Source organism: Glycine soja, chromosome 18 (genome assembly GCF_004193775.1).
Source record: "Glycine soja cultivar W05 chromosome 18, ASM419377v2, whole genome shotgun sequence".
Lineage (NCBI taxonomy): Eukaryota > Viridiplantae > Streptophyta > Magnoliopsida > Fabales > Fabaceae > Glycine > Glycine soja.
This window is the reverse complement of record NC_041019.1, coordinates 17,768,032-17,784,556: the sequence shown is the minus strand read 5'-3', so window position 1 is coordinate 17,784,556 and position 16,525 is coordinate 17,768,032. Positions and strand designations below refer to the sequence as shown.

The window sequence follows — 16,525 nt, the reverse complement described above, 5'->3', positions numbered from 1 at the left end:
TGTCTGAGTGCTTATGTTTTAACAAAATTTTAGCCAATCTTTTAAAACTCAGTAAAGCTAAGCACTAACAATCTCCCCCTTTGGCAAATTTTGTCTAAAACATACTTAGACACTTCGTGAGCAGGTACGAGCAGTTATGCAAGTGGGATCAGCAACTTTCATTATCAGAGTAATCAAGCACAGCGGTATCTGTAGTGGCGACAGCCAAAATTCTGCAAGTTGCAAGTCGTTTCCAGGATGTCAAGACATCTCTCGTGACATCAGTTTTCTGCTCCCCCTGTCTCCATGCTCTTACTGCTGTGAAGCAGTTCACTGCAGCATCTTCTATCAGCTACTAGTCTTTTCCAGGATGTCAAGACATCTCACGTGACATCAGCTTTCTGCTCCCCCTGTCTCCATGCTCTAGCTGCAGCATCTTCTATCAGCTACTCGTAGTTACAGTAGCTTCTTCTATCAGTCATCATCAGCAGCAGCAGTCTCCCCCTCAAAATCATGAATCATGCATACATCGTATCATACAACTCCCCCTCAAAATCATGAATCATGCATACATCGTCGTATCATACAACTCCCCCTCAAAATCATGAATCATGCATACATCGTATCCTACTACTCAAAATCATAAATCATGCATAATACTATTAATACTATTACTCCCCCTTTTTAGACAGAATTTGACAAAAGTAGAATGCATGCAAATATTACAGACCAATAGCAATCAATTGTTCAAAGGGACATGCCCCTATAGCTAGTAAGAGTAAAAAGCAAAAATAAAGGTCTGATGATCATGGGGTGGCTTCAGAATCATCATCATCTGATTCTGTATCCTCTGCTGCATCTTCTTCTTCCTCAGCAGCTTCTTCTTCTTCCTCAGCTGCTTCTTCTTCCTCAGCTGCTTGTCCATCATCAATGCCACTGTCTGAGAGCCTTTTGATCAGGCGTTCCAGCTCCATTTTCTTCTCTGTGGTGGCTTTGATGGTTGCTTCCAGCACCTTGCATGTGTCCTTGAGTTCAGCAATCAAAGCATCCTTGGACACAGCACCTGAAGCAGCAGCTTTCCCTGATGTCGAGACAATGTCTGGGACATGTGTCCCCTCAAACAGTTTGTAATGCAGGGATAGAGGAGATTCTCTCTTCATCACAGAGTCAATGTTGTTTAAGATATTGGGATGTTGACTCAACATAATGCCACACAATACAGTTGGGAAGGCAATGGGTAATTTGACAGCAAAAGATTCTGAATGCTTAACAGTTTGATCAAAAATATAGTTTCCAAAATTAAATTTGGACTTGGTTCCAACAGCATACAGAAATTTACCCAAACCTGTGGCAACAGTGGAAGTGTGATTGGTGGGTACCCAGTTTGCAGCCCCAATCCTGTGCAGGATTGCATACTTCACACTTAGCTTCCCTGCAGAAAGCTTCCCTTTCTTTGGCCAATGCTGGACTCGTTTGGCAGTGATTTCCTTGGCAATCTGATGCTCAGAAACATCAATATCCACCACTCCTTCAGTAGGTCTGCCCAGGTATTTGTTGATCACAGCAGGGGAGAATCTAACACATTTTCCTCTGACAAACACTTTCTGATACTCATCACTCTTTCTGTTTGTTATGTCAGAGGGAATGTTGACAATGAATTCCCTGACTAGACTTTCATAGCAGTCGCCCAACTTGGTGACAGTTTTCAGCAGTCCAGCAGCCTTGATGAGGTCCATGATCTCCTTGCAATCCAAGGCATTTCTTCCCAGTTCTCTTTCTAAAGCAAGCCTTCGTTGATATACAAATTTCCACCTTTCAACATTGCCAATGGAGTGAAATGAGATGTTGTCCAATGGTGCATCAGGGACATTTCCAGGCACCTTTTTCCCTGATTTCTTGGCCCGCTTGATGTCGGGAACATCTAGTTCGACATCATAATCAGAATCAGATGAGGAAATTTCTTTCCTCTTCTTGGAAGGGATTGCAACTTTGCTCCATCTGGATGTGGTAGGAGTGATTGGTGTGCTCTTCTTCTGTGCCATAGTTTTGATTCGTCCATACCTAGTAATGGGGGTTTTTCCCTTTCTGCCTTGTAATCTTGCTGCAATGCCAGGTGCCAACTTGTTGGCAATGGGTTCCTCATCAGATTCTACTTCTTCTAGGTCAATGAGGTCACCTGGAGCAGGTTCTGGTGCCCTTGGTGCAGGGGTCTCTTCTGTGGCTTGATCTTCTTCATCTGTTGATTCCTCTTCACTGGGTGAAGGGAGGACTTCAGCATTTGGGGTGGAAGATGTTGGAACATCTTTATCAGCATCAGGGACAGAAACATTTGGGGTCGGAGATGTTGGAACATCTTCATCAGCATCAGGGACAGAAGCATTTTTCAGAATGTTACTCACAATATTGCGGATCTTCTTATCCATCTCCGTGTCTACTTCCCTAGGACTTGTTGCAAGGCTAGGGTTTTCAGAAGTCTTCACTCCCTGTTGTCTTTTGGGAACTAGTTTCTCAGGAACAGGGGCTTGACCAGGAATCATTTGTGTGGGTTGGATATGGAATTCAGGTTGTTCCTGGTTTGATGGTGCTTTGGTGGATGATGGAGATGATGGTACAGAGGGTGAACCAGGAGATGAAGTTTCTTTTGGTGAGGTAGCCATGGAGAAGCAGAGCTTTTGGAATGGTTTCGTGAATTTCTGAGAGCTGTTGGGAAATGCTGAAGACGGGATTACCACGACAATATAAGTTTGAATGAGGAATGTAAAGGGACGTGTGAAGCAACGGTCGAATTTGTCTTGGCCCAGTAGAGAACGCGCTATTAACGTTTGAGCACGTTCAGATAACAGTAATTGCTATAAATCCTCTAGCAGACAAATGCCCAGCTTGCCCCTCAGTTTTTCAAACTGATTTGCATCCAATGCCTTTGTGAAAATATCTGCTATTTGTTCCTTAGTGTCAACATGCTTCAGTGTGATCACTTTATCATCAACAAGATCTCTAATATAGTGATGTCTAATGTCAATGTGCTTGGTTCTGCTGTGTTGAACAGGATTTTTTGAAATATTAATAGCACTCATGTTGTCACAGTACAATGTCATGACATCTTGTTCGACATTGTACTCCTTCAGCATCTGCTTCATCCAAACTAGTTGTGAACAGCTGCTTCCTGCTGCAATATACTCTGCTTCAGCAGTAGATAGGGACACGCAGTTTTGCTTCTTGCTGAACCATGAAATAAGATTGTTTCCCAAATAGAAACATCCACCCGAAGTGCTTTTTCTGTCATCTGCACTTCCAGCCCAATCAGCATCACAATACCCAACCAGCATTGAATCTGAACAATGACAGTACATAATCCCATAGTCAATGGTGCCATTTACATATTTCAGAATTCTCTTTACTTGATTCAAGTGACTTATCTTGGGATTGGCTTGATATCTTGCACAAACACCTACTGCAAAGGTGATGTCAGGTCTGCTTGCTGTTAAATATAGTAAACTTCCAATCATGCTTCTGTACAGACTTTGATCAACACTGGTGCCAGCTTCATCCTTTGACAGCTTCAAGTGAGTAGGTGCAGGTGTTCTTTTATGGCTGGCATTTTCCATCCCAAACTTCTTGACAATGTTCTTTGCATACTTGCTTTGTGAGAGGAATATGGTGTCTTCCATCTGCTTCACTTGGAGTCCCAGAAAATAAGTCAGCTCTCCAACAAGACTCATCTCAAATTCAGATTGCATCTGTTGGACAAAATGTCGAAGCATCTCATTCGACATCCCTCCAAACACAATGTCATCAACATATATTTGTGCTATCATCAAGTTTTCAGCATCTTGTTTGACAAAGAGAGTCTTGTCAATTCCTCCCTTCCTATACCCTTGCTGAGTAAGGAACTCTGTTAGCCTTTCATACCAAGCTCTTGGAGCTTGCTTCAATCCATAGAGAGCCTTCTTGAGCCTGTATACATGATCTGGATGAGTTGGATCTACAAATCCCTTTGGCTGCTCCACATAGACTTCTTCATTCAGGTATCCATTCAGAAACGCGCTCTTCACATCCATCTGGTACAGCTTGAATTTGAGGGTGCAAGCTACACCAAGTAACAATCTGATGGACTCAAGTCTAGCAACAGGGGCGAAAGTTTCATCAAAGTCTACACCTTCAATCTGAGTGTAGCCTTGAGCAACAAGTCTGGCCTTGTTTCTGGTTATAACACCTTCTTCATTGGTTTTGTTCTTGAAGATCCACTTGGTGCCAATTACATTAGTTCCCTCGGGTCTAGGAACTAGCTCCCAAACTTCATTCCTTTTGAATTGCCCCAATTCTTCTTGCATAGCATTGATCCAGAACTCATCAGTCAGTGCCTCTTTCACATTCTTGGGCTCAATTTTGGAGACAAAGCATGAATTGGAGACAATCTCAATCTCCCTTGATCTTGTAGTGACCCCTCTGTTTGGATCTCCTATAATCAGCTCCTTGGGGTGCATCTTCTGGATTCTAATGGAGGGTTTCTTGTCAGGTTGGTTGATGTTTGGTTCATCTGTAGCAGAATCAGAGTTTTCTGCATTTTCTGCACTTTTAGCTGTATCTGCTACATTGTCTCCCGATGTTCTGACATCTTCTTCGACATCCTTCTTTCTTGCTGGAGTTAGATCATCAACAACCACATTGATGGATTCCATCACAGTTCTGGTTCTGGAATTGAATACTCTATATGCTCTGCTGTTTGTAGAGTATCCCAGGAATATTCCTGCATCACTCTTGGGATCCATCTTTCTCCTTTGCTCTCTGTCTGCCAAAATGTAACATGGACTTCCAAAGATGTGGAAGTGCTTGACAGTTGGCTTCCTCCCTTTCCAGATTTCATACAGTGTGGTTGGAGTCCCTCTTCTAAGTGTGACTCTGTTGTGGATGTAGCATGCTGTGTTCATGGCTTCAGCCCAGAGATTATAGGGAAGTTCTTTGGCATGAAGCATGACCCTAGCAGTCTCTTGCAAAGTCCTGTTTTTCCTTTCAACTATGCCATTTTGTTGTGGTGTAATGGCTGCAGAGAACTCATGAGTGATGCCTTCAGATGTGCAGAATTCAGTAAACTTGCTGTTTTCAAACTCTCTGCCATGGTCACTCTTGATTCTCTTGATGACACAGTCTTTTTCTCTTTGAAGTCTTAGACTCAACTCCTTGAATACTTCAAAGGTGTCTGATTTCTCTCTGATAAAGTTGACCCAGGTAAATCTGGAGAAATCATCCACAACAACATAGGCATACCTCTTTCCTCCAAGGCTTTCAACTTGCATAGGCCCCATCAAGTCCATGTGAAGTAGTTCCAGCACCCTGGAAGTGGTCTGATGTTGAAGCTTCTGGTGGGACATCTTGACTTGCTTTCCAATCTGACATTCACCACAGATTCTGCCTTCTTCTATTTTCAGATTGGGAATGCCTCTAACAGCACCTTTGTCAATGATTTTCTTCATGCCTCTTAAGTGCAGATGTCCAAATCTTTGATGCCATATTCTGACTTCATCTTCTTTGGAGGATAGACATGTGGAGGAGTAACTGGTTTCTTGAGGTGTCCATAGGTAACAGTTGTCCTTTGATCTGCTGCCCTTCATTAGAACTTCACTCTTCTCATTTGTCACCAAGCATTCTGACTTTGTGAAGTTTACATTGAATCCTTCATCACACAACTGACTGATGCTGATCAAGTTTGCAGTCAGTCCCTTCACCAGCAGTACTTTGTCCAGACTAGGAAGTCCATCATGGGCTAGCTTTCCCATTCCAGTGATCTTTCCTTTAGAGCCATCTCCAAATGTCACATAGCTAGTGGAGCAAGGTTCAATGTTCACCAGGAATTCTTTAACTCCTGTCATGTGTCTGGAACAGCCGCTATCTAGGTACCAATCTTCCTTAGCTGATGCTCTAAGTGAAGTATGAACAACAAGACTAACAGTCTTGTGTTTTGGAACCCACATCATCTTCCTTCCACTGCTGCTACTTTGAGTTCCATGATGTGGATGGCCATGTAAATGATAGCAAAAGGGCTTTATGTGACCATACTTGCCACAGTAGTGACACCTCCACTTCTTTCTTTTGCTCCTTTTCTGCTGCGTTCCATGATGTCGAGACCGATGTTGTGACATCGTGGCTCCAGTGCTGTTTTTGGCAGGAACAAATTCTGTCATGGTTATTCTGCCAGCAGATTTATGATTAAACCCAAGTCCTCTCTGGTTTCCAACATTCTTCCCAAGCTGTAGCACTTCATCAAGCATATCTGAGCCTTTATTCAGCATCTTTATTGATTTTGTCATGTTTTCCAGTTTAGAGTTCAGAAAACCAACTTCTCCTTTAAGCTCAGAGATCTCCTCTTCATGTGCCTCTTTCTCAGCCTCCAGATTTGCAATGTCCTTCTTCAGTTGTGCTTCTTGCTGAAGAATCTTCTCACTTTTGATGCATAGTTCTCTATAGGATATAGCAAGCTCATCAAAAGTGATTTCACTATCTGTATCACTTGAATCTTCAGCAGATTCAAATCTCCCAGTGAGTGCATTCACATCTCTGTCAGAATCACTTTCTTGTTCACTCTCTGTATCATCAGACCGACATACAGAAAGTCCTTTCCTCTGCTTCTTGAGATGAGTGGGACATTCAGCTTTGATGTGTCCATAGCCTTCACACCCATGGCATTGAACTCCTTTGCTGTGACTGGGCTTTTCCTCTGACCTTTTCTGGTATTCACTACCTTTCCTGATGTCGAAAGGGATGTTCCGGACATGTGGTTTCTGCCTCCTGTCCATTCTGTTCAGCACTTTGTTGAACTGTTTTCCAAGGAGCACAACTGCGTTAGTCAGACCTTCATCAGTATCCAGGTCATACTCATCTTCTTCTCCTTCATCATTGGACACGAACGCCAGATTCTTGCTCTTCTTTTCAGTCCTATCCGAGAGTCCTAGCTCAAAGGTTTGAAGGGAACCAATGAGTTCATCTACTCTCATGTTGCAAATGTCTTGGGCCTCCTCTATTGCAGTGACTTTCATGTCAAATCTCTTAGGCAAGGATCTGAGGATCTTTCTCACCAGCTTTTCGTCTGTCATCCTTTCTCCCAAGGCAGTGCAAGCATTGGCAATTTCAAGAATGTTCATGTGGAAGTCATGAATACACTCTTCCTCCTTCATCTTCAGATTTTCAAATTTTGTAGCCAATAGTTGCAATCTGGACATCTTCACTTTGGAGGTTCCTTCATGAGTGGTTTTCAGGATCTCCCATGCATCCTTGGCCACTGTGCATGTGTTGATCAGTCTGAAGATATTCTTGTCAACTCCATTGAATAGAGCATTCAAAGCTTTGGAGTTTCCAAGTGCCAATTCGTCTTCTTCTTTTGTCCAGTCTTCTTTTGGCTTCAATTCATTAGTGGGCTTTCCTTCTGTGTCCAGCATCTTGGGATGTTCCCAGCCTTTGATGACAGCTTTCCAGGTTCTGCTATCCAGCGATTTGAGGAAGGCCACCATGCTTGCTTTCCAGTATTCATAGTTGGTTCCATCCAGAATTGGTGGTCTGTACACTGGTCCTCCTTCTTTCTCCATGTTCATCAGAATTTATCTCCCTAGATCTCACTCAGTGATTTCGAGTGCCTGCTCTGATACCAATTCAAATTCTGATACAGAGGTCAGATGTCGTACCGGATGTCACGACATCACGCTTCAGAACATGGAGATTATATTTGACTGTATGAACAGATTAAACAAGTAAATAACACAAGAGAATTGTTAACCCAGTTCGGTGCAACGTCACCTACATCTGGGGGCTACCAAGCCAGGGAGGAAATCCACTAAAATAGTGTTAGTTCGAAGATCTAACAGCCACTGTTTACAACCTTCTCACCTAACCACTACCCGTGCAACCTCTACCTAAGAGCCACTCTTAGATATGAGAACCCCTCTCACTCTCTCTCAATCACTCTCCCGTGTTTACAATTAAATCAAATACACACCAGAGATTGCTCTCTGAACAAAAGAGATCAACTCCACACAGTATAGAGATCAACTCTACACACTCAGGTCCAACACTTGATGTTAGGGTGACATCAAGGTGGCTCACAAAACACTCAAGTCCCAAAACTCACAATATAACTCTTCAATCCCGGACTTGGTACAGAACCCGTGCAACCTTCATGTTTATATAGCAGTGTGCATATCTGGGCTGCAACAACTTGCGCTGGATGAGATCTATCATTCTCCTGAAAAATCTGCACTTAAAGATCTAAAAGATAAAGTTTGATCTTTTAGTTTTTATCTTTAATCTTTAATCCCTGAACGAACTATTCAAGTTTGTAATTCGAACTTTAATTATCTTTTAATTCGTTCCTAAAGATAGATTGCCAAATCTGTTGCTAACTGCACATTAATCTGTTAAAGATATAACAGATTTATGTGTCCAGTATTTTCGGGCAGGATGTCCTGGACATCGTATCCGACATCGTGGATCCTGCAGCTTCAATTCTTCATTTGACATTTTATCTTGCCTTGTGCATTGTGCAGCCCAATCTGATTCCTTGACATAACGTTGGACATCATGTGCAGCAACTCCAGCTTTCCTTCATTGTCTGAGTGCTTATGTTTTAACAAAATTTTAGCCAATCTTTTAAAACTCAGTAAAGCTAAGCACTAACAATCTCCCCCTTTGGCAAATTTTGTCTAAAACATACTTAGACACTTCGTGAGCAGGTACGAGCAGTTATGCAAGTGGGATCAGCAACTTTCATTATCAGAGTAATCAAGCACAGCGGTATCTGTAGTGGCGACAGCCAAAATTCTGCAAGTTGCAAGTCGTTTCCAGGATGTCAAGACATCTCTCGTGACATCAGTTTTCTGCTCCCCCTGTCTCCATGCTCTTACTGCTGTGAAGCAGTTCACTGCAGCATCTTCTATCAGCTACTAGTCTTTTCCAGGATGTCAAGACATCTCACGTGACATCAGCTTTCTGCTCCCCCTGTCTCCATGCTCTAGCTGCAGCATCTTCTATCAGCTACTCGTAGTTACAGTAGCTTCTTCTATCAGTCATCATCAGCAGCAGCAGTCTCCCCCTCAAAATCATGAATCATGCATACATCGTATCATACAACTCCCCCTCAAAATCATGAATCATGCATACATCGTCGTATCATACAACTCCCCCTCAAAATCATGAATCATGCATACATCGTATCCTACTACTCAAAATCATAAATCATGCATAATACTATTAATACTATTACTCCCCCTTTTTAGACAGAATTTGACAAAAGTAGAATGCATGCAAATATTACAGACCAATAGCAATCAATTGTTCAAAGGGACATGCCCCTATAGCTAGTAAGAGTAAAAAGCAAAAATAAAGGTCTGATGATCATGGGGTGGCTTCAGAATCATCATCATCTGATTCTGTATCCTCTGCTGCATCTTCTTCTTCCTCAGCAGCTTCTTCTTCTTCCTCAGCTGCTTCTTCTTCCTCAGCTGCTTGTCCATCATCAATGCCACTGTCTGAGAGCCTTTTGATCAGGCGTTCCAGCTCCATTTTCTTCTCTGTGGTGGCTTTGATGGTTGCTTCCAGCACCTTGCATGTGTCCTTGAGTTCAGCAATCAAAGCATCCTTGGACACAGCACCTGAAGCAGCAGCTTTCCCTGATGTCGAGACAATGTCTGGGACATGTGTCCCCTCAAACAGTTTGTAATGCAGGGATAGAGGAGATTCTCTCTTCATCACAGAGTCAATGTTGTTTAAGATATTGGGATGTTGACTCAACATAATGCCACACAATACAGTTGGGAAGGCAATGGGTAATTTGACAGCAAAAGATTCTGAATGCTTAACAGTTTGATCAAAAATATAGTTTCCAAAATTAAATTTGGACTTGGTTCCAACAGCATACAGAAATTTACCCAAACCTGTGGCAACAGTGGAAGTGTGATTGGTGGGTACCCAGTTTGCAGCCCCAATCCTGTGCAGGATTGCATACTTCACACTTAGCTTCCCTGCAGAAAGCTTCCCTTTCTTTGGCCAATGCTGGACTCGTTTGGCAGTGATTTCCTTGGCAATCTGATGCTCAGAAACATCAATATCCACCACTCCTTCAGTAGGTCTGCCCAGGTATTTGTTGATCACAGCAGGGGAGAATCTAACACATTTTCCTCTGACAAACACTTTCTGATACTCATCACTCTTTCTGTTTGTTATGTCAGAGGGAATGTTGACAATGAATTCCCTGACTAGACTTTCATAGCAGTCGCCCAACTTGGTGACAGTTTTCAGCAGTCCAGCAGCCTTGATGAGGTCCATGATCTCCTTGCAATCCAAGGCATTTCTTCCCAGTTCTCTTTCTAAAGCAAGCCTTCGTTGATATACAAATTTCCACCTTTCAACATTGCCAATGGAGTGAAATGAGATGTTGTCCAATGGTGCATCAGGGACATTTCCAGGCACCTTTTTCCCTGATTTCTTGGCCCGCTTGATGTCGGGAACATCTAGTTCGACATCATAATCAGAATCAGATGAGGAAATTTCTTTCCTCTTCTTGGAAGGGATTGCAACTTTGCTCCATCTGGATGTGGTAGGAGTGATTGGTGTGCTCTTCTTCTGTGCCATAGTTTTGATTCGTCCATACCTAGTAATGGGGGTTTTTCCCTTTCTGCCTTGTAATCTTGCTGCAATGCCAGGTGCCAACTTGTTGGCAATGGGTTCCTCATCAGATTCTACTTCTTCTAGGTCAATGAGGTCACCTGGAGCAGGTTCTGGTGCCCTTGGTGCAGGGGTCTCTTCTGTGGCTTGATCTTCTTCATCTGTTGATTCCTCTTCACTGGGTGAAGGGAGGACTTCAGCATTTGGGGTGGAAGATGTTGGAACATCTTTATCAGCATCAGGGACAGAAACATTTGGGGTCGGAGATGTTGGAACATCTTCATCAGCATCAGGGACAGAAGCATTTTTCAGAATGTTACTCACAATATTGCGGATCTTCTTATCCATCTCCGTGTCTACTTCCCTAGGACTTGTTGCAAGGCTAGGGTTTTCAGAAGTCTTCACTCCCTGTTGTCTTTTGGGAACTAGTTTCTCAGGAACAGGGGCTTGACCAGGAATCATTTGTGTGGGTTGGATATGGAATTCAGGTTGTTCCTGGTTTGATGGTGCTTTGGTGGATGATGGAGATGATGGTACAGAGGGTGAACCAGGAGATGAAGTTTCTTTTGGTGAGGTAGCCATGGAGAAGCAGAGCTTTTGGAATGGTTTCGTGAATTTCTGAGAGCTGTTGGGAAATGCTGAAGACGGGATTACCACGACAATATAAGTTTGAATGAGGAATGTAAAGGGACGTGTGAAGCAACGGTCGAATTTGTCTTGGCCCAGTAGAGAACGCGCTATTAACGTTTGAGCACGTTCAGATAACAGTAATTGCTATAAATCCTCTAGCAGACAAATGCCCAGCTTGCCCCTCAGTTTTTCAAACTGATTTGCATCCAATGCCTTTGTGAAAATATCTGCTATTTGTTCCTTAGTGTCAACATGCTTCAGTGTGATCACTTTATCATCAACAAGATCTCTAATATAGTGATGTCTAATGTCAATGTGCTTGGTTCTGCTGTGTTGAACAGGATTTTTTGAAATATTAATAGCACTCATGTTGTCACAGTACAATGTCATGACATCTTGTTCGACATTGTACTCCTTCAGCATCTGCTTCATCCAAACTAGTTGTGAACAGCTGCTTCCTGCTGCAATATACTCTGCTTCAGCAGTAGATAGGGACACGCAGTTTTGCTTCTTGCTGAACCATGAAATAAGATTGTTTCCCAAATAGAAACATCCACCCGAAGTGCTTTTTCTGTCATCTGCACTTCCAGCCCAATCAGCATCACAATACCCAACCAGCATTGAATCTGAACAATGACAGTACATAATCCCATAGTCAATGGTGCCATTTACATATTTCAGAATTCTCTTTACTTGATTCAAGTGACTTATCTTGGGATTGGCTTGATATCTTGCACAAACACCTACTGCAAAGGTGATGTCAGGTCTGCTTGCTGTTAAATATAGTAAACTTCCAATCATGCTTCTGTACAGACTTTGATCAACACTGGTGCCAGCTTCATCCTTTGACAGCTTCAAGTGAGTAGGTGCAGGTGTTCTTTTATGGCTGGCATTTTCCATCCCAAACTTCTTGACAATGTTCTTTGCATACTTGCTTTGTGAGAGGAATATGGTGTCTTCCATCTGCTTCACTTGGAGTCCCAGAAAATAAGTCAGCTCTCCAACAAGACTCATCTCAAATTCAGATTGCATCTGTTGGACAAAATGTCGAAGCATCTCATTCGACATCCCTCCAAACACAATGTCATCAACATATATTTGTGCTATCATCAAGTTTTCAGCATCTTGTTTGACAAAGAGAGTCTTGTCAATTCCTCCCTTCCTATACCCTTGCTGAGTAAGGAACTCTGTTAGCCTTTCATACCAAGCTCTTGGAGCTTGCTTCAATCCATAGAGAGCCTTCTTGAGCCTGTATACATGATCTGGATGAGTTGGATCTACAAATCCCTTTGGCTGCTCCACATAGACTTCTTCATTCAGGTATCCATTCAGAAACGCGCTCTTCACATCCATCTGGTACAGCTTGAATTTGAGGGTGCAAGCTACACCAAGTAACAATCTGATGGACTCAAGTCTAGCAACAGGGGCGAAAGTTTCATCAAAGTCTACACCTTCAATCTGAGTGTAGCCTTGAGCAACAAGTCTGGCCTTGTTTCTGGTTATAACACCTTCTTCATTGGTTTTGTTCTTGAAGATCCACTTGGTGCCAATTACATTAGTTCCCTCGGGTCTAGGAACTAGCTCCCAAACTTCATTCCTTTTGAATTGCCCCAATTCTTCTTGCATAGCATTGATCCAGAACTCATCAGTCAGTGCCTCTTTCACATTCTTGGGCTCAATTTTGGAGACAAAGCATGAATTGGAGACAATCTCAATCTCCCTTGATCTTGTAGTGACCCCTCTGTTTGGATCTCCTATAATCAGCTCCTTGGGGTGCATCTTCTGGATTCTAATGGAGGGTTTCTTGTCAGGTTGGTTGATGTTTGGTTCATCTGTAGCAGAATCAGAGTTTTCTGCATTTTCTGCACTTTTAGCTGTATCTGCTACATTGTCTCCCGATGTTCTGACATCTTCTTCGACATCCTTCTTTCTTGCTGGAGTTAGATCATCAACAACCACATTGATGGATTCCATCACAGTTCTGGTTCTGGAATTGAATACTCTATATGCTCTGCTGTTTGTAGAGTATCCCAGGAATATTCCTGCATCACTCTTGGGATCCATCTTTCTCCTTTGCTCTCTGTCTGCCAAAATGTAACATGGACTTCCAAAGATGTGGAAGTGCTTGACAGTTGGCTTCCTCCCTTTCCAGATTTCATACAGTGTGGTTGGAGTCCCTCTTCTAAGTGTGACTCTGTTGTGGATGTAGCATGCTGTGTTCATGGCTTCAGCCCAGAGATTATAGGGAAGTTCTTTGGCATGAAGCATGACCCTAGCAGTCTCTTGCAAAGTCCTGTTTTTCCTTTCAACTATGCCATTTTGTTGTGGTGTAATGGCTGCAGAGAACTCATGAGTGATGCCTTCAGATGTGCAGAATTCAGTAAACTTGCTGTTTTCAAACTCTCTGCCATGGTCACTCCTGATTCTCTTGATGACACAGTCTTTTTCTCTTTGAAGTCTTAGACTCAACTCCTTGAATACTTCAAAGGTGTCTGATTTCTCTCTGATAAAGTTGACCCAGGTAAATCTGGAGAAATCATCCACAACAACATAGGCATACCTCTTTCCTCCAAGGCTTTCAACTTGCATAGGCCCCATCAAGTCCATGTGAAGTAGTTCCAGCACCCTGGAAGTGGTCTGATGTTGAAGCTTCTGGTGGGACATCTTGACTTGCTTTCCAATCTGACATTCACCACAGATTCTGCCTTCTTCTATTTTCAGATTGGGAATGCCTCTAACAGCACCTTTGTCAATGATTTTCTTCATGCCTCTTAAGTGCAGATGTCCAAATCTTTGATGCCATATTCTGACTTCATCTTCTTTGGAGGATAGACATGTGGAGGAGTAACTGGTTTCTTGAGGTGTCCATAGGTAACAGTTGTCCTTTGATCTGCTGCCCTTCATTAGAACTTCACTCTTCTCATTTGTCACCAAGCATTCTGACTTTGTGAAGTTTACATTGAATCCTTCATCACACAACTGACTGATGCTGATCAAGTTTGCAGTCAGTCCCTTCACCAGCAGTACTTTGTCCAGACTAGGAAGTCCATCATGGGCTAGCTTTCCCATTCCAGTGATCTTTCCTTTAGAGCCATCTCCAAATGTCACATAGCTAGTGGAGCAAGGTTCAATGTTCACCAGGAATTCTTTAACTCCTGTCATGTGTCTGGAACAGCCGCTATCTAGGTACCAATCTTCCTTAGCTGATGCTCTAAGTGAAGTATGAACAACAAGACTAACAGTCTTGTGTTTTGGAACCCACATCATCTTCCTTCCACTGCTGCTACTTTGAGTTCCATGATGTGGATGGCCATGTAAATGATAGCAAAAGGGCTTTATGTGACCATACTTGCCACAGTAGTGACACCTCCACTTCTTTCTTTTGCTCCTTTTCTGCTGCGTTCCATGATGTCGAGACCGATGTTGTGACATCGTGGCTCCAGTGCTGTTTTTGGCAGGAACAAATTCTGTCATGGTTATTCTGCCAGCAGATTTATGATTAAACCCAAGTCCTCTCTGGTTTCCAACATTCTTCCCAAGCTGTAGCACTTCATCAAGCATATCTGAGCCTTTATTCAGCATCTTTATTGATTTTGTCATGTTTTCCAGTTTAGAGTTCAGAAAACCAACTTCTCCTTTAAGCTCAGAGATCTCCTCTTCATGTGCCTCTTTCTCAGCCTCCAGATTTGCAATGTCCTTCTTCAGTTGTGCTTCTTGCTGAAGAATCTTCTCACTTTTGATGCATAGTTCTCTATAGGATATAGCAAGCTCATCAAAAGTGATTTCACTATCTGTATCACTTGAATCTTCAGCAGATTCAAATCTCCCAGTGAGTGCATTCACATCTCTGTCAGAATCACTTTCTTGTTCACTCTCTGTATCATCAGACCGACATACAGAAAGTCCTTTCCTCTGCTTCTTGAGATGAGTGGGACATTCAGCTTTGATGTGTCCATAGCCTTCACACCCATGGCATTGAACTCCTTTGCTGTGACTGGGCTTTTCCTCTGACCTTTTCTGGTATTCACTACCTTTCCTGATGTCGAAAGGGATGTTCCGGACATGTGGTTTCTGCCTCCTGTCCATTCTGTTCAGCACTTTGTTGAACTGTTTTCCAAGGAGCACAACTGCGTTAGTCAGACCTTCATCAGTATCCAGGTCATACTCATCTTCTTCTCCTTCATCATTGGACACGAACGCCAGATTCTTGCTCTTCTTTTCAGTCCTATCCGAGAGTCCTAGCTCAAAGGTTTGAAGGGAACCAATGAGTTCATCTACTCTCATGTTGCAAATGTCTTGGGCCTCCTCTATTGCAGTGACTTTCATGTCAAATCTCTTAGGCAAGGATCTGAGGATCTTTCTCACCAGCTTTTCGTCTGTCATCCTTTCTCCCAAGGCAGTGCAAGCATTGGCAATTTCAAGAATGTTCATGTGGAAGTCATGAATACACTCTTCCTCCTTCATCTTCAGATTTTCAAATTTTGTAGCCAATAGTTGCAATCTGGACATCTTCACTTTGGAGGTTCCTTCATGAGTGGTTTTCAGGATCTCCCATGCATCCTTGGCCACTGTGCATGTGTTGATCAGTCTGAAGATATTCTTGTCAACTCCATTGAATAGAGCATTCAAAGCTTTGGAGTTTCCAAGTGCCAATTCGTCTTCTTCTTTTGTCCAGTCTTCTTCTGGCTTCAATTCATTAGTGGGCTTTCCTTCTGTGTCCAGCATCTTGGGATGTTCCCAGCCTTTGATGACAGCTTTCCAGGTTCTGCTATCCAGCGATTTGAGGAAGGCCACCATGCTTGCTTTCCAGTATTCATAGTTGGTTCCATCCAGAATTGGTGGTCTGTACACTGGTCCTCCTTCTTTCTCCATGTTCATCAGAATTTATCTCCCTAGATCTCACTCAGTGATTTCGAGTGCCTGCTCTGATACCAATTGAAATTCTGATACAGAGGTCAGATGTCGTACCGGATGTCACGACATCACGCTTCAGAACATGGAGATTATATTTGACTGTATGAACAGATTAAACAAGTAAATAACACAAGAGAATTGTTAACCCAGTTCGGTGCAACGTCACCTACATCTGGGGGCTACCAAGCCAGGGAGGAAATCCACTAAAATAGTGTTAGTTCGAAGATCTAACAGCCACTGTTTACAACCTTCTCACCTAACCACTACCCGTGCAACCTCTACCTAAGAGCCACTCTTAGATATGAGAACCCCTCTCACTCCCTCTCAATCACTCTCCCGTGTTTACAATTAAATC

The 16,525-nt window shown here is 42.9% G+C and overlaps 2 protein-coding genes across 2 annotated transcripts; both read right to left on the bottom strand.

The window, feature by feature from the left end:
- Positions 1-785: 785 nt before the first annotated feature.
- Positions 786-2,822, bottom strand: LOC114396358 (the record flags this gene model as incomplete). Its single annotated transcript, XM_028358286.1, has 1 exon — positions 786-2,822. A coding segment is annotated over one exon (2,037 nt), but the record flags the coding sequence as incomplete, so codon positions are not given.
- Positions 2,823-9,357: 6,535 nt separating this feature from the next.
- Positions 9,358-11,394, bottom strand: LOC114396359 (the record flags this gene model as incomplete). Its single annotated transcript, XM_028358287.1, has 1 exon — positions 9,358-11,394. A coding segment is annotated over one exon (2,037 nt), but the record flags the coding sequence as incomplete, so codon positions are not given.
- Positions 11,395-16,525: the final 5,131 nt, after the last annotated feature.